At 36.7% G+C, this 18,942-nt stretch overlaps 2 protein-coding genes across 4 annotated transcripts in view; one reads left to right on the top strand and one right to left on the bottom strand.

Moving 5' to 3' along the window:
* The window catches only part of SPDYA (speedy/RINGO cell cycle regulator family member A), a 27,055-nt gene extending 22,973 nt beyond the window's left edge, over positions 1-4,082 (top strand). For both annotated transcript variants that reach the window (XM_057309304.1, XM_026478206.3), the window contains one exon: positions 3,994-4,082. In XM_057309304.1, coding sequence (XP_057165287.1) covers positions 3,994-4,082 — 89 coding nt within the window. The remainder of the gene's footprint in view (positions 1-3,993) is intronic.
* Positions 3,962-18,916, bottom strand: TRMT61B (tRNA methyltransferase 61B). Of its 2 annotated transcripts, none has more exons than XM_026478195.4 (7): positions 18,164-18,916; positions 13,272-13,374; positions 10,406-10,596; positions 5,942-6,033; positions 5,258-5,484; positions 4,469-4,546; positions 3,962-4,385 (listed from the first exon to the last, which is right to left on the bottom strand). In XM_026478195.4, exons 1-7 carry the CDS (start codon positions 18,875-18,877, stop codon positions 4,351-4,353), a joined length of 1,440 nt encoding a protein of 479 aa, XP_026333980.1. In that variant the 5' UTR covers positions 18,878-18,916; the 3' UTR covers positions 3,962-4,350. The 2 variants fall into 2 exon arrangements, with proteins under 2 accessions (XP_026333980.1, XP_048078778.1); XM_048222821.2 differs by having other exon boundaries at positions 4,469-4,543.
* Positions 18,917-18,942: the final 26 nt, after the last annotated feature.

Below are 18,942 nucleotides of genomic sequence, written 5' to 3'. Positions count from 1 at the left end.
TGAATTAGGAGAAAATTCTAGCCACAATTTGAACAGATATTTATAGAAAGCAGAACACAAGTAGTTATGGTTTACTCAGATTGGCACCTGTAGATATTAAGAGTAGTAACACTGTATTTTAGGCTTTGATATCTCAACAGGAAATCACAGTGCACCCAGGGAGGAAGGGGCTCTGCCAGTCAGTTTGCTTTGAAAAAAGAGCATGACTTTGAAGGATTGTGGATGAGAAGTGGAGCACTTGACTTCATCCCATCCCTGGTTTAGGATATATACAGATCCTGTACAGGAAGGAACAATCCTCTTTGTTCAGAGTATAAAAGTTAATGTAAAACCTTTTGTTTCAGGATGACAGTGAGTAGACAAAATACACAAAAATAACTAATCACACATACACTTGACCAGTAAACATATACATTCATTTTCCCTCAGTAGGCTTAATTGGAAGTGAGCTTATTGGGGGTGTGGGGCATTTAAGGGTAACACAATGTTACCAGGAGCAGTGGTCAGTCTCTTACTGCCTTAGCAGCTGCTGATTCCCAGTAGTGACCTCTGATAGCAAAATTTTCTTCCTTCAGTCCACATAAGGTGGTTGGAATCATCTAATGGTTTATGGTTGCAGAAAACTCAATTCAGCAATTCATTCTACAAGAGACCCAAAAAGCTGATGCTCTACTCCAGGCTTTTGTGCTAAAATATAGCAGTAAATTCTTATCAATGAATGCTTCTGTCCTCAGACACAAGCAAGCAACTTCTTGCTTTTCAGGTAAAAACTTTTTTCTACCTTTAAAAACTTCTCAGAACATGTTCAAAAAACAAGTTTTACATAAACATCCTTATGACATTTATTAGGAACAAAATAATTGTCATTTTGACAAGGTTGGTAGATAAATGAGGCATTCCTTACAAATTTATATACCTCACAATCACCAGGCATATTATAAAGGTAGTCTCATTTAACATTGACCACCCCCCTCAAGAAATCTTTAAGTGGGATCATGACACACATTTTAGTGACAAAGAAACAAACTCAGAAGTCCCAGTTGCAAGGTAAAACAAAGCAACAACAAAAACAGCAAGATGGGACCCAGTTCTATCCAAATATAGAGCCTATTTTTATACTAAATGACACTGTTTCTCTTTACCTTATGCTGTTTTAAGCCTTATGACACCTAAATTAATCTGCAGAGGATGCCTCAGATTTTAGAGTGAAGCCAAAGGAAAAAAGCAATATACCAAATCTTATTCCTGGATCACACAGGCAGGCATGGGACACTGCAACTGTTACATAATCTAAAACCAAATAATTTTTCCTCAAAAAATAAAATAAAATCCTTTTCTGAACTTATTTATTTCAGTCACTACAACTGTTCTAGTCATGCAGGTTTAAAATCCTAATACTTAATGAAGGCATAATGAGGACTTATAAATTAATGATGTAATAGGGCAATGCTAATTATATGATCAACATTTAGGAACACAGAGATCCCAGAATTAATTTTGTAGGGTGAGAGACTTGTTGGCAGACTTTTCAGAGGAAGTAATATATGAGCTGAGCATTGACTAAGTCCTGTTTTGCCCAGCAAAGGAAGGGAAAGGGCTTCTGACTAGCAGATAAAACTTTGAAAATATATAGCTTCATTCTCTCTATATCCAACGAATCACCAGCTCATCTGGTTATTCACAATATGTTTTACATCTGCCCCTTTTCCTCACCTCATAGTTGTATATTATTATCAATCAACTCATAACGTATACTATGTGTTACTGTGAAATTTCTAATTCACTTGTTTTTTCCTTCCTTTAAAATACTCATAGACACTGCTTACAGACTAACTTTTTAAAAATACCTCCTTTTACATGACCGTAGAGCCTTTAGGAGTCCCTACTACCTCTGAAGTAGAGTTCAAACTCCAATTCTACCACAGTCCATGAGCTATGTGCCTAAATTTCTCCCTAGAACCAAGTCAACAGATAATACATGATCAAGTATAGGCTTATAGCCACCAGCACACTTTTACTGACCATTTACTTGGTGGAAAAGGTAGGACCTCTGGAAGGTACTAGGAAGACAATTGAGTCAGTCACAAATCTGGAAGAGTTTACAGTATGGTAGATGGGAGCCAGATGTGAATTTAGAAAGCTAACTTTAGAAGACCACGTCTGTCCCATAAGCAAGATTTAAACATGCTTAATATTCTAGTGGAGACATGGAGAAAGGGCTTAAGTGGAACTTTAACCATATACATAAATGCTTATTTGCTTATGTAGTTTGGTTTTCAATTCAGCTTAATAGTAGAATGGACGCTGTTAAAGAAGTCTTGTTCAATTCAGCATCTACTGAGCACAGTGTGCTGAACAGAAACGAGTGATTCTACATGAAATCAGAGTACAGTGGGGCACCTGGGTGGCTCAGTCAGTTAAGTGTCTGACTTGATCTCCACACAGGTCTTGATCTCAGGGTCATGAGTTCAGGCTTCACATTGGGCCCCATGCCCAGCACAGAGCCTACTTAAAAAAAAAGAAAGAAAGAAAAGAAATAGGAGTAGAAGGTATAACTTTTCTTTGCTCTTAAGCCAGCCCCTTCTCCAAGGAGTAGTTAGAGCTTCCATTCAAAACAATACATGAAGGACAGAATTTTAATACTGGTTAAATAGAAGGGCAGACGAAAGGGAAGTTTTTTGTTTGTTTGTTTGTTTGTTTGTTTGTTTGTTTGTTTTTGACACACAGTGAGAGAGAGAGCACAAGCAGGGGGAGCATGAGAGAAGGGAGCTCCCCACTGAGCAGGGAGCCCCATGCAGGGCTTGATCATGACCTAAGCCAAAGGCAGACACTTAACCAACTGAGCCACCCAGGCACCTTGAAAGGGAAGTATTTCTTGATAGAACTGAAAATGTACTTCAGAGCTTCTAGATATCTGGCAATGTTATAAAAACTATAAAGCCATTATTACTGTATGAGTGTTCAGATAGTTACCATTAAGAAATATGACACCAGAACACTACTCTGTTTAAGATTTAGTCAGTTCCTGAAATGCAACCAGAATGATTCTTTTTTCAAAATACAGATCTGACATGTTACCTTTCATTTCATTAAATTCTCCAGTGAGACCTTATTTTTCTTAGCATGGACAAACTCCTTAAGAGGTCTACAAGATCCTGCATGGCCCGACCCCTACCTATTTTTGCAGTCTCTTTCACTCAACCGCAGCATCACTGGCCTTTGTGTTCTCATTTTCCCTGCTACAATTAACTTGTACTTCCCATTCAGGTCTCAGTTCAATTGTCTGTCACTTGCACAGGTAATTACTTAACCAGAGCAAAATCCCTATTACAGTGACTCTGTACTTCTTTGGAGCATTTATAACAATTTTAGTTTTATATTTGTGTGATTAATGTCTAGACTTTTTTTTAAACTAGTCTAAAAAGGCAGAGATTTTATGTTAAAATTTCCCACATAATGAAAAATATGTAAACTGTTATTTAGAATACATATGTTATTTTAGATAGCTCCAGCCTAAGGGATAAACCCAGGAACAGCAGCATTTAGCCTCCCAGGCACTACCCTTTAAAACCTATAAAACATCTATATTTAATCAATAACCTAACCACTCTAAGTTTTTATCTGTAAAATATGGCTAACCTTAAAGATGAGCTACATATATTAAATGAAAAAACTTTATAAAGTTCTTAAAACAATGTAGCACACCTGGTAAATGCTAAATAACTGACGCCTGTGAATAACAAACCCCTAATTAATTCTGATGTTCCCTCAAACGAGATAAAATTATTCTGAGAAGGATAAAAGAGATTCAAGAATTAATACATCTTTTGTTATAATTTTTAAGATGGTTATATCATGTATCAGTTTTCTTCCTATTATTTACTATAACCCAGATTTCTTTACTTTTTAAGATAGATACAAGCCATTAAAATATGTACTTAAAATACACAGATACATAAAATTTATCTTAAAATGCATATTTTATTTTGGTAGCCAATGACCATCAATCAAAGAAAGAAAAGAAAACTAATTTTATGAAGAAAGACAAATCTATGGAGTGGTTTACAGGAAGTGAAGAATGAGATGGCTCAACTAAACCAACTTGGAAGCATTAACTACAAAATGTCAAACTAACTACAAGTATCAAAATGGGACATTTAAACAGTTTTGAAATGTTATACATCTTCCTTTAGCTTTTATTATTTTTCAAAATTATATGTAAAAGTTATACAAATCATAGTAATAGCTAACAACTCCAATCTATGAAAGTAGTGATTCACAATATAAAGTTCTATTTTGATACTTTTCCATCTTCAAATCAGTTGCTGTCATCTGAGGTACTCAGTTATGTTATGGTTTAAACTTCCTCAGCTTGACAAGGAAAGCTAATTGAAGAAGAGAAAAAAGTAAGTTCATTAGAAAAATTAGAAGAAAGCACCATTCAATATGGCCTGAAAACATCACTCACCTGTATGGCCAGTTTGCCAGTGTATAGGTCTAGCAATATAGGGAAATGATCCATATGGGAAATCAGAATGTGATTCTTCTGTTGTAGAACAAAATATATATTACAAGCTATATAAAATATTTTATAATTTGTTCATAAAACTGTTAAAATACAAATTACTGCCCCTTTAAGTTTTTTCTCTCAGACATTTTTTTTTTCAGCATTTGTTTTGGAGCTACTCTCTAGTTACGTTACAGAAACGATTTGTCAAGGATGAAATGATAAACTTATATATGGTTTTATAACCAAATGGATAAGCCTATATATCATCAATCAATGGATATCTGAAAACTTGTTCATGGCTTAAATGATGTATACATACAACAAGGACCTAAATTTAGTTCTTTGAGCAATTCCAGTAGCTTCCTGGAAGTTGCTTTTTGGAATATTAGCTATTTGCATATCAGGTCCTATTAAATTCTTTCCCTTCAGTAATAATCACTGACCTAAATTAAAAAATCCTTTAATATATTTAAAGTATTTCATAAGCCAACCTCCTTGATACAAAAATATGAATATTATAAGCAGCTCAATTCTTCAAAGGTATCAGAGTTTTACATAAAAGGCAAGAAAAGTCATTATTCTGTCCCTTAGAGATTTTAATTTAACAGAATAAATACCACATTTCAATTTCTCTAGGGAAAAAGAACAAATCCCCGAGAAACAGTTTTATAACCATTGGTTAATACACTCAGGAACCTATTCTCCATTTATAATTACAAACATGTATGAAATAAAATTGAAGCTCACCACAGTCATCCTCTTGAAACATCTCAGCTTCAATTCTAATTTTCTTTTGAGAATGTAATTGTAAATCTGTGTTGATTTTAGGTTCTATTTTTTGAGCTAAAGTTCCATTTTTCTGTTTTGCAAGGCAAACCAACCAATCTCTGACAATGACTTCACTTATCTTTTCACATGAGAGAGCGAGTTCACAGATGCGAATTCCATCTAAAAGTTCAATAACCTGTGTGATGCTTTTAGAAAAGTGAAAAAAAAAAGTACTTTAAATTTCTATTACAATAATAACTTGATACTTATTTTAAGTTCACTATACCTTTTAACCCAAATTTAAATGCTATAGTTAAACCAAGGGGGAAAATACAAACATGAAAGTTAGAGCACATAACATGCAATTTCATAGAATACTAAGCAAAAAAATACAGAGACTATGATTTAACATTATTGTTCATATTACATTTTTAAAACTTTTCAGAAGATTGTAAGAAATATGCATCTTATTTTGCCATTCAGGTAAAGGATGATTTAAACAGCAACATAAATTAATTGGGACATACATCGTTCCATAACAGTTTTACAAGATGACATGTATACCTAATTCGGTTACAAGATGAATATTGTAGTCAACTACTTGAGACAAAACAAAGGTTTGTTTAAAATCATATTACCGAGAAGAACAGCCACATTACTTACTTCGCTAGATATACAGCACACACACCACCCTGTTTAAGATTTGGGTATAAAACAGGCAAAGCAACTTGAGGATTCAACATGTCCAAAGCTACCTGTCAGGGAGAAAGTAAATCAGACTGAGTTTTGTTGAAACAAAGCACAGGTCTTCTTTCTTACCGTGGTAAAATGATATGCTTTTAGAAAGCAATTACCCAGTTGAAGTTTTCATTTTTTTTAAACTCTAGTACTATCAGCTGTCATTTTGCTACACTCAAAAAGGCATATTTATTATTATACAATGTGTCACAGTACTTGACTACATGAAAATCATAATGGTGTGTCTTGCAATTGGCAATATCAATAATATAGGAATCTTTCTTCAGCTGTATCTCATATACACATATATATACAAATGCACACATGTATATATATAAAGTTTTAATGCTTTAGTTCAGCCTTTGGCCACAGAAATTCACATTATCTCAAATATTATTTTTATGTTTAAAAGGAAAGTTATGAGTATTAATTTTAGATATCCTAAAATGCAAGAATCCTGACCCTTAGTTCTTTATTCTTCGTCCAATTGCAGAATACAGGGCTGTACTCATAAAAGATGTCAAATGAATACAATGAGTAAATGAAATTTAAAAAACAAATTCATTTAAAACAAAAATAAATATGGTCAAAATAGAAAATAAAGGGGCTTTTATTGATGGATAACTCTGGAAAGCTAAGAGTAGATGGCACATCAACATATTAACTAAATTAGAAATTATTCCATTATTTATGTGTTTTTTAAAATAGTATTAATGGGCCATCATTCATTATTAATTCATTCACCAAATATTTATTGAGCACCTTCCATGTACCAAGCATTTTGCTAAGTAGTAAGGATATAACAGGAGCTTATATTCTATTTTGTTTCAAGGGAACATATATTCTAATAAAGGGACATACATTAAAAATCCAATAAATATGTAAGTCAGAGGAAGATAAGTGACATGAAGAACTATAGAATTATAAAGCAGAATTTGACGGATAGAGAGTAATGGAAAGAGAGTGCTATTTTATACATAGGCTAGTCAGTGAAGAGACCTGAAGAAAGTGATTAAGCTTACCCTGTGGAAATTTAGGGGGGAAGTGTGCTCCAGATGGACAGAACAGCAAATACAAATACTCTGAGGCTGTAGGATACTTGGGGAGTCTGAGAAGGCCACTGTCGCTGCAGTGGAAACAAAAGGGGGAAAATGGTAAGAGATGAATTGTGAGTGTACAATTCAGTGGCATAAGTACATTCTGACTTATTTTTTAAATCTACACATAGAAAAGGCTGGGAGAAGGCAAGGAAGGATGATGGTGACTTGTAATAGTAAACAGCACTGGATGTAATAGTAAGTGGTATAAATTTTGAAAAGATAGAGCCAATTAGAATTAGGATTGGTTGTAGGATACAAGGGAAAGACGAGTCAGGATGAATCCAGTGTTTTTAGCCTAAGCCACTAAAAGAACGGAGATGTCATTTTCTAATGAGGAAAATGGTGAAGACTATGGGAGGGGCAGGCTTGGCAGAAATAATCAAGAATTCAGGTTTGGACAGGAGTTTAAAATGCCTATTAGATTTCAGGGAAAGATCTCAATGACTGAAGCAAAGGGTCAACATGATAAACATAAATGGGCTTCTTAGGCTGTGTAGTTTGTCTATGTTATTGAAAAGGACAAAAAATCAGATAACCAAGAAACCTGCCAATCCTCTTAAATATTCTATTTTCAATTAACATTTCCATTCATCCAGTCACTCAAACCAGAAACTTGTTGGGAGTCATCATTTTCTTTACCTTGAATTCTCTTTTGAGAATCTGTGGGGTTTTGTTGTTTCTCTTTGGATTAAAATTACCCAGCCCCCAAAACCTACCTATTAAGTATTTCTCAAATTCATGCTGCTCACGCCTTAGATCAGGACCTCACTGTATCTTGTAACATTACAACAGCTCTCTACATAGACTCGCAGCCTTATTCTTTGACCAGAATTACTCTAAAATGGAAGAGTATACTTATTTTAATGAGTACTGAGTAATATATGGAATTGCTGAATATTGTACACCTGAAATGAATTGCTGTATGTTAACTATACTGGAATTAAAAAAAAAAAAAACAACAAGTTTCTTTAAAATAGGAATCTGGACATTCTGCTCCCCCACTTAGGAATTCATCAGTAGTCCCATTATCTGTAAGACAATGTCTCCATGGCCTAGCTTAATATATATATATACAAGTGTTCTTCATTATTTAGCCCCATAAGACTGCATTTGCAGCTTCGTCTCATGATACCCAATTTCTACAGCCATGGTGTTCCATGCTTTTGAGTCTTTCCAGTAATTGTTTATATGTCTACCTTCTAGACTGAAAGCTCCTTTAAATGTATAAATTCACTTTTGTCTTAGCATAGGACATGGCACACAGCAGGTCTTTAATAAATGTTTGTTGAATCAAGAAACAGTGGTTCAGTAATTCAGAAAATGTGATAATCCCCCAGTTAGATGAGGACATTCCATGAAAGAGATGACCTTTGATCTAAACTTTGAGAGGAAAATAGAATTTAAACAGGTAGAGAAAAGGAAAGAAATAATGATGAAAATCACAGCTAATAGTTCTTTGATGCTTACTATACACCAGGTACTGTTCTATGCACTTTATATGAAGTATCTTATTTAATCCTCAACAACTCTATGAAATATGAACAATTATTATCATTCCTGTTTAATATGTGAGGGGATTGAGGCACAGAAAAATTAAATAACTTATCCCAAGATCATCTTGGCTATTATGGGAGCCCAAGAGTGAACCAGGCTGAATGGATGCCAAAACTTAGTTCCCTCTTCCCCTCTCCCTTTCTCTCCTCAGGTAATCGCTGTCCTGAAGTTGGTAATGTTCCCAAATAATTTATACTTTTATGACATATGTATATAGCTATAAACAGTACATGGTACTGTTTTGCGTAGTTTTAAATTTTACATGTGTGGCCATTCCATACATATTCTTTTTATAATGCTTTTTTTCACTAAGCACCTTGTCTTTGAGATTTACTGATGTAGATATAGTACATTTATTTCACTATGTTAAATAATACTATTTTTAGTATTCCCTTGTGTCCGTTCATCTTCTGATCGTTAGGCTTTTTAAAATTTGTTAAAAATATTTTATTAGCCATTTTTTCTTCTTTTGTTCTCTGTCTTTATGGTTTAACACCTTATTTGTTCAATTTACCATCATTTTGGGTGGGAGGAGTATGGCTCCTCCTCCTGTATTTTCTCATACTGGCAATTATCTGGCACTAATACTCGAGAGAGTCCATTGAATAAATCTAGTAAGGAATATTCTTTCTTTTAGATCAGGGATGGTTCAACAGGTTTTTACAAAGCTTCAACAATATCATTAAAATCCTCTGTTGTGTTTCATGATTATCAAGCAAACTTCTGATGACCAATTAACCTTCCAGGTATCTGTAATATTCTTATGGATGGCCTATGGAGAGAAATTCCTTTTTTCTGTCCCTTACTGAGCTGTAATATACAAGCCCAACGAGGAAAAAGGACTGTGGTCTTTGTGTCCAGGAATCTGAGTCACCAAAACTACAGACTTCATTAACATTAGAGATAGGAACAAGTCCTGATAAAAAATCTCTTTGAACTTCATTTTTCAACTAGTTTCCCTCATAAATGTCCTGAAGTAATCCAACTTTCCAGCAGCCAATTAAAAAAAGCAAAGACGACCTAGACCTCAGTCTACAGTGCCAAGCTATGAAATGATAACGGAATCATCAAGGATAAGGCAACTTACACTAGAGTTCTGAAACTCCGAAGCCAACTAATACCTCCCACATCTCTACCATCACTGGTCACAGCCTAAAACATCCCCTCATCACCGATCCTTTTATCTTCATACTACTCTGTTTCTTCTCCCTACTCAACCTCTCACTGTTCCCCCTCCTCACAAATCCATCCACTCCACTTTCTGGAGCTACGCTCATCATAAATGCCTCCAACCTCAGTATCTTTAATGCATGCTCATCTACATCCTCATATTAACTGTCTAAAGATGCCTCTTGCCTGTTCCCCCAACAAATGAGGGCTATTTATTCCCCCGAATCTCACAACATGAGGTCAGGCACTAGGATCAATATGCTCCCAAAGCGGCACCTCAATTATTATTCCTTTATCCCAGCAATGCTGAGGTTCGTGATGCTCAACTACTCCCCTTACTATCTGCCGTTACCCCACACTTATTAACAGCTGTGGCACCTGATTCAGGATGTCTCTGTGCTCCAAATCCTGCCATAGTATTAAAGGAGAATTCTCCTCCTCCTCCTCCAAATAGAAATGTGGCAAATAATGAAGGAAGAGCCTTTTCCATACAAAAGAAGTGTGATCCTTGTTTTCTATGTAGTAGTATTAGATGACATCATAGGACCCACTTGAGAAAACTTACCGCATCAAATGTTAACGTTTTTATGTCTTCAGTTGCTCCTGAAATATCCTTATGAATAAAATTCACATTGTCTGGCCACTCTTCTACATGACTCATTTTCCATGAATCACACCAGTTTTTGTAATTCTTCTTAGCCAATTCATGGTGGTCTTTTCGTATTTCAAAACTTATGACTCGTCCTTGTGATCCAACTTAATTAAAAAAAGAATTTATGATATTTCATTGTATTGTATCATTTCATAAAAGAATGTAAAAAATTATTCTGCAAAGGTATTGCATCGATGTGAAAAAATAATTCAAATAGTTCAGGGTTAGAAAACTCTCTATCCCACCCGAGATCCTTAATCAATTTTCCTCTCCAGAGGCAACCATATTACCAGTTATTTATCCTTCACAAGATAGCTGGTGCCAAGTGTCTTTCCCTGTTTTTAACACACATTAAAATATACATGTACTATATATACTGTCCTATACTTTCTCTCCACTTACCAATGTTATTTCAGTGATTAATAATCTACTACACTCCTTTTAAGAGCAATTACGTTCCATTGCATGGCTACGCCATAGTTTATTTAACTGGTCACCTACCGATGAACATTTAGCTTGTTTCTAGTCTTACGCTATAACAAGCAATAATTGCAATGAAAATTGTTGCCTAAACCTTTGTATCCATGAAAAGACAAAGTCCTCAAAATGAAATTACTAGCTCAAGAGGTATATGAATTTTTTATTTTGAAAATTACCAAATTATCCTCCAAAAAAATAATACGAATTTACACTCTACCAACAATGTAGTAGAGTGCCTATTTCTCCATACTTTCTCCAACAAAGAGTTTTCAAACTTTTTATCTGTGTCAATCTAAAAACTGAATATAGTTTATCATTGTAGTTGTAATTTACATTTTTTTGTTATGGATGAAGCTAGGCATTTCATATATTTAAAAGATATTTGTATTTTTGTGTGTGTCTGAAGAACTTTTAAACTGTTTAGCATAGTAATAGTGCAGTTTCTGCAGAAGACTATTTGTATTTTAATTAAAGGCAATTAATTTTCCAGCCACCTCTATTTGAGGTGATTTGATATCATGTGGAAGTTGTCCTAGATCAACAAGTCTATAGTGTACTAACGAAAAGTTTAGATTCTAGGATGTCTTTTGTTTTTGTTTTTTCTTTCTTTTTTTTTAATAATATTTTTTTATTATGTTAGTCACCATACAGTACATTCTAGGATGTCTTTTGAAATGTAACTCCAGCTGCAATTCATCATGTTCTCAAGGGACAGAATTTAATATTAACAATAGCATATGTTAAACAATTGGAAAAGAAAATTATGGGGAAAAAATCCATCACAAAGGTAAATAGCAATAATTTCTCGATCACTCATAGTTTGGGATTATTCATGCCATGACACTCCTCTGATACTACAGATACTAGAAATGTGGGCACTCCTCCTCTCTCACAAATTTTTATTAATTCACTCTGTCAAATGCATTTAGGATTCAGTTACTGATTGTGAAGAAATGACTGCCTTTAACTATGTACAGAGAAGAATCAAAAAAAAGATTTGAGGAGGCCAGAATGAACTTCCTGACCTAGCATAAACTGGATTATGTTTGTATGTGATGGCATTAGATGAAAGAATAAAAGGTTTAAGTTTAATTCAGTATATTTCTATCTGTATTCTTTATAAAATCTACCCACATACAACAGCGCCAAGAAAGTTTATTATTTAAAAAAGAATGCACTAATAAAGAACATGAATGATTAAAAAAAAAAATCTATACAAAGAGAGTACAGTCACGTTCAGCAGTCTATCATTAACTGAGGAAGGACAACTGCACAGGCAGCCAGAGCAGGCAAAACAACCCTGACATTCAGAGGAATTAAACAGTCAACACAACCAATAATCAATTAATGTAACAGTAACTAGAAATCAAGTGATGGGAACATGAACAGATATTTATGTTTACTGTATACCTCTTGATTTTTTATCAGGTGCTACCCTTAAGCAATATTTTTACCAACTGACAATTTTTAGAGACTTTGCAGCTGACCACCCTCTACATTCTATATTCTCTCATATTGAATATTCATCTGGAATTGTTATTAACAAAAAACATGTACACATATGAACCAAAAGACAAATACAAAATGTTCAAAGCAGCACTATTCATAATATTTAACTCAAATGCCTATCGACAGAAAGAATAAGCTGTGATCTGTTTATAAAGTGGACTAACTATACAGCCAATAAAATGAAAGAACTACTGCTACATGTAATGGCTGACTCTCACATACAGAATGTTGAAAGGAGCCACATTAAAAAGAGTACATACTGTATGATTCCTTTTATACAAGGTTCAAAACAGGCAAAACTAATCAATGATGATAAAAGGCAGAATAGTGGTTACCTTTAGGGAGAATCGGTTATGACTAGGAGGAAACAGGAGGAAGTTTCTGTGACACAGCAACACGCCCTGTCTTGATCGGGGAGATAACTACTGGAGTATGGTCACTATATTAAAAATTCTTTGAGGTCTACAAACTTATGATCTGTGCACTATAGCTATGTTATGTCCCAATAAAAAGCTTAGTTAAAAAAAAAAAAGGAGCCTTAAAACACACAGAGGGCATAAGCGAAAGCACAGAAAATGGAGAGAGGGTTAGAAAGAGAATGACTAGAATAAACATACAAGGCGGAACGAAAAATAATTGCTTGTATTTGGTTTCAAGGAGAACACTATCCATCACAAAGTTATGTGAATATTTTCTAAGACATCTTTATCCACTTAACTTTCTGTTATTATGAAAGATTGAATGTTTTCTTTGCCCATCTAAATTCAGCTCATTTCTCCCAATCTCTTACCTGCTTTGGATAAAAATAAGCTCATTCCACCAGAGCCTGAGCCAGCTTCCAAAATAGTATCACCTGGGTGGATATCCATCATCAACAGTATCATACTCATATCCTATGATTGAAACATAGTACGGGTGACTCAGTTACCAATTAATTATGTACTAAGCACAGACTCTTACCAAACACTATGTTGGACTTGGAAAAGAAGGGAGTGAAAAAAGAGTATTAAAATCTGGCCCGGCCTACCAACAGTTGATATTTTACTTGATGATATAAGAGATTCAAGAATCAATTAGCAAATAAAGCAGCACTTCAGCATAATACCAAAATTATAGACAATAAGTAGCAATAGGAGCTCAGAGAATAGAGATGTCAGCAGAAGGCCCTAGCTTAAGGACACAGAGAAATTAAGGAAACAATCACGAAGTAGAAAGAGTATTAAAAAAAACAGAGGTAGAATAAACACAGTTTGCTCATCTCAGAAGAGAAACAGGGACGCTGGGTGGCTCAGTCGGCTAAGCGTCTGCCTTCGGCTTGGGTCATAATCCCAGGGCCCTAGGATCAAGTCCCGCTCGGGCTCCCTGCTCAGCAGGGAGTCTGCTTCTCTCTCTGCCTGCCGCTCCCCCTGCTTGTGCACTCGCTCGCTCTCTCTCTCTCTCTGACAAATAAATAAATAAAATCTTAAAAAAAAAAAAAAAAAGAAGAAGAAAAGGAGAGAACTGAATGCCAGGCTAAAGCACTTGAACTTGACCTAGTCAGTAATTGGGGCATGTCACCAAGGTAATATAAATGACATTTTATGAAGATTAATCTGACAGGGAAATGCAGGATATATAGAAAAGAGAAAAATTAGAGGCAGTAAGACCAGTTAGGAAGTTATTACATAATCTCTGCATGAAATGAAATGAACTTCTCATTTAGCATTAGGATACCAGTAGTAGATAGGGCCTATTTCACAAACGCTATAATTGAAGAATTGTTAACGGGAATATCATGAATGATAGTAATAAGGGCTATTTATTGAAACTTTACCATGTGCCAGGTTTCTTTAAGTATGCAAATTGCTTTCATAATCTTATTTAATCGGGATAATAATATGAGAAAAGTATCATCATCCCCATTACAAAGACAAATCAAAACCGTTAAGTAATTTCTACAAAGTCACACAGCCAGGAATTAAGTGGGCAAGTCAGGAGTAGAACAGATGTTGAACTCACAAAGACCACGCTGTGGATCATTACACTATACCACATGTTACATAGAAAATTTTAAACATTAGCATTTATTTCAACACTCCCCCATCCAAACCTTTCGAAGTTGCTAATATATAAGCAGTACATCTGGTAAGTTTTTACTAGCTTTTCCTTCTTTGGGAAAAGCTGCTATGAAAACTCTTGAAGAGGAGGTTCCTAGGATCCTGTGGAGTCACAAAAAAATTGTATATTAAATATAGGTTTGGTTGCATAAGAAAATGTTTAACAGGTACAGTTGTCTAATTAAAAGCCAAAATGTTGGGGCGCCTGGGTGGCACAGCGGTTAAGCGTGTGCCTTCAGCTCAGGGCGTAATCCCGGCGTTATGGGATCGAGCCCCACATCAGGCTCCTCTGCTATGAGCCTGCTTCTTCCTCTCCCGCTCCCCCTGCTTGTGTTACCTCTCTCGCTGGCTGTCTCTATCTCTGTCAAATAAATAAATAAAATCTTTCAAAAAAATAATAAATTAAATAAATAAATAAATAAATAAAAGCCAAAATGTATTTTCTGAAATGCAGGGCTAAGGCTCGGACCAAATGATACATAGACACGTAATTTTTAAGACTATTAGTCCAAAAGTTTCATTCACAAATGCTGAGTCTTTCAGACATACATATCCTCTCCCACATGCCAGGCACCTGGGGGTAGAGTGGGGAGGGAGTACAACTTCACACAGAAATGGGAGCAGCTTAGGTAGTCGTATCAGTGGAATGTCCTGCAGAAGGCGGTTCTATTTTCTTGGATCGTTCACATAAGATAAAGAACCCTGCTGCTATGAAATAAAAAATTTGAACGCACTTGAGCTTTTACTTGCTGCTATTCAGGTTACGTGGTCTCCATGGGATGAGTTTTCTAGGCTGGATTTCACTATATACATCCTAGCAATTTCAGTTCAAAACTTGGGTGGGACATTAGCATTTCTTCATTTCCCTGCCTCTTCCCAAAAGGGATTTAAAGCTATTGGGAGAGTCCTCCAAAGTTACGAACTATCATTCTATTGAGTTTTCTGCACATTTGAGAACTTCAGGGAACAACAGCCCTTTCAAACTTCCATTTTTTTCCCTCAACATGAATTCCAATCTCTTTCCTGATTAATTCAGTAATATGAATCTAAGCCTCGGCCTAAAGTTTTAATAAGTAGGCTGCACTTCAGGGTTCATTACATTGCAACAATTTCCACTCCCTAGTTGTTCTTCTGTAAGTGCTACAATCACGCACATCAGCAGAAAAGATTAAAAATTTGGGGATTGGGGGGCACCTGGGTGACGACGTCAGTTACGTGTCTGACTCATGGTTTTTGGCCCAGGTCATGATCTCAGGTTCATGAAATCAAGCCTCACGTCAGGCTCCGCGCTCAGCACAGAGTCTGCATGAGATTCTCTCGCTTTCCCTCTGCCCTCCCCATACGCGTGCTCTCTCTCTCAAATAAAATAAATAAATAAAATCTTTTAAAATATGAAAAAATAAAAAATAAAATTTGGGGAGTGCTTCCATTTATATTTTCTACTCCAAACCTAAAAGTGCTTGATACTGACCAATGTGAAATGTTGACATTTCGCAAGTATCTGTTAGGAACTTTATTTGAAATTATTCCCACAAAGAAAAGTAAATAAAATTACTCCCACAGACCTTTTACTATTTAGACAAAACTATGTAATTCTAACACCGAGACCAGCTTTCAAGTCAATTGAGGTACTCTCTTAAAAAGCATTTCAAAGTTGTAAAGGTTGAAGTCGAATTTCCTGCAGCCACCACTTGGGAAATAAAAAGAGAAGTGAACATGAGCATATCCAGTATTTAAATTCCTCCTTAGGATGGAGGGGCACCTGGGTGGCTGTTGGTTGGCTGGGAGGACAGAGACTCCTCATCTGTCTTCAGCTCAGGTAGACCCCGCATCAGGCTCCCTGCTCAGCGGGGAGCCTGCTTCTCCCTCTCCTCCCCACTCATGCTTCCTCTCTCTCAAATAAATAAATAAAATCTTTAAAATAAATAAATAAATAAATAAATAAATTCCTCCTTAGTATGCACTGTGACTTTTATCTGTTACAACTGGAAAGGCAGAAAATGCACTAAAGATTCATCTTTATAACTTTATAAAACACAACTACTCTCATTTTTGTCTAGTGGGGAGGAAAAAAGATGTGGGGAAGCAAGATGAAATTACAAGTCTTTTTCTTGTAGCTAGATTGGAACAGTCAAAAGGGGAAAAAGAGAAAGTGAGAAAAAGACAAAGTTTCCGTCAAGAGTTTATGATACCCCACTGGCCTAAAGCCTCCTAAAAGGTTTTCTTAGTCCCTTGGCAGGCCTCTTAAAACATAAATTGGATTCTTACTTAGAACATTCCAATGGTACCCAATGCACATGGAATAACCACATCTCATACCACTCTCTCCCTCACCTAACTCACTGAAGCCGTAATAGGATCTCTGCACGACTCTTCCCTCTGTGAGAACACTGGGCTCCTAGATCTTTGCATGGCTGGCTTTTCCTTATACTAGGTTTCTTATCAAACGTACCTCTTTTCAGACCTTCTCTAACCATCTGACATAAAGTATTCTCCTCCCCCAGGTCACCCAGCATGTCATTGTTAATCTATTTGTCTTCGTGGCACTTAGCACTACTTGAAATTATCTTATCCTTTCATTTACTAGTGTGTTCTCTGTCACCGCCTCTAGGATGTAACGTCTAGGTTGAGAGCAAGGACTGGGGCTCATCACCATACCTCCCCTATTAAGCCCTGAATATAGAAGATAGGCAATTATTTACTGAATAAATGACAAATGACTCCTCATCTGGGGATAGGAGAAGTTGTTACAAAGGAACATTCTACTCAAGGACTGGGACTATGATTAAGAACTGAAATAAACCACTAGCAATGGATGATTAGTATAAAGTTGTAACAGAAAACTAGGCAGTTAATTTATTATAGAGTATTTCATATATGTTTAGTGTTTGTCAGCTGTTTTAATACAAAACTCTATTTTTTCCCTAAAGAGCACAGTAACATGTCTATCATTGATAAAACATACCCCCAGTAACATGCTTTATTAAATAAAATGATGATTGGGATGCCTGGGTGGCTCAGTCGTTAAGCATCTGCCTTCTGCTCAGCTCATGATCCCAACGTCCTGGGATCAAGCCCCATATCCAGCTCCCTGCTCAGCCCGGAGCCTGCTTCTTCTTCCTCTCCCACTTCCCCTGCTTGTGTTCCCTCTCTCGCTGTCTCTCTCTCTCTCTGTGTCAAATCAATAAAACCTTTTTAAAAAATAAATTTAATGATGATTAAAATATTTCCATAATGGTACCGAAAGAGTTGAACATTCTCAAGTCCTGAACCTGCAAACTTCACGGTTATGGGGAACAAATATAAGTACTTATTACGTGCCTAATTAGTTCACATAACTCTATATAGTAGGTCAATATTCTTTTCACTTTACAGATGAGAGAATCAACACTCCCAAATTAAAAGGTGGCTGTTTCCTCCTAAAATTCGCAATCATAAAATATGTAAAAGTCACATCCATTGTTTTTTGTTACGTCTGAGAACAATAAAAACTTTAACCGTTCTGAGATGTGCTTTAAGTGCATGAATCAGGACTGTAGTTCTGTTCTTTCTGGAACCAATACGCACCGAACTCCCTCCGTATTACCTTAGGATACGTTATGGTAGGCCCTCTTTTCATCAGTAATACATAATCTTCCAATGCCGGCCTCCTCAGCATGAGCTGCTTTCCAGAAGAACTCCTCAGTATCTGGCCAGGAAACTTTCCCACGATCTCGCTGAACCGGACTGTCCCCCAGCTACTATTTAAGTGTCCGGCGTTACTCAACCTAAATAATTTTTTAAATTGTGTTTCTCTCTTCCTAGTCTCAGCTAAGATCAGCTCCCCAACGCGAAAGGGCCTCTCCCTGGAAGCTGGCCTGGAAGAGGAGCCAGGAAGTTCTTCTACCTCGGTTACCGACTGGGTCAAGGAGGGCACCAAGGGACCCCCAGATCCCTGGTGGGCGGGACCGGGCTGGCCCTGGTCTCCGCTCGTGTCCTCGCGCTCTCGAGAGAGTGACTCCTCTTGTGGTGTCGGCAGTCTGAGGACTTCCAGTGACGAAAGACATCTGATCCCAGTACATCGGACGCGCGGAGGGAGAGATGGAGGCGACTCTGTGCCGGGAGCTTTCCTCCGTGAGGCCTCGCGCCGTCCCTCTCCGTCTCGTGCGTCTCTAGACGAGGATTCGCAACACAGTGACCGGGCTGTCTCCAAGGGCTCTCGCCCAAGGCCCCGCAGGAACGAAGAAGTTCCTAGCCCTAGCCACCTCCTGAGGCGCCGCAGCCGCAAGAGGACCAGACCTCGCCGCCCGGCTGACAGCATGGTGTCCGGAGCAGGCGCCGTCGCACACAAGTGACGTAAGCCGGGTGCGGCCCTCTCGCTGCCGG

This window comes from Ursus arctos, unplaced genomic scaffold, assembly GCF_023065955.2.
Source record: "Ursus arctos isolate Adak ecotype North America unplaced genomic scaffold, UrsArc2.0 scaffold_8, whole genome shotgun sequence".
NCBI classification, from domain to species: Eukaryota; Metazoa; Chordata; class Mammalia; order Carnivora; family Ursidae; genus Ursus; species Ursus arctos.
Note: the sequence above shows the minus strand (reverse complement) of the source record. Positions and strands in the feature narration are given on the sequence as shown.

Bases quoted from the DNA above. Each gene is read 5' to 3' on its own strand.
- TRMT61B (XM_026478195.4), bottom strand. From the start codon at position 18,877: ATGCTGTCAGCCGGGCGGCGAGGTCTGGTCCTCTTGCGGCTGCGGCGC. The intron at 10,597-13,271 runs GTAAGAGATTGG...TTTTTAATTAAG, and splicing joins CTTATTTTTATCCAAAGCAG to TTGGATCACAAGGACGAGTC. The intron at 4,386-4,468 runs GTGAGTGATGTT...TTCTTCAATTAG, and splicing joins CTGGCAAACTGGCCATACAG to CTTTCCTTGTCAAGCTGAGG.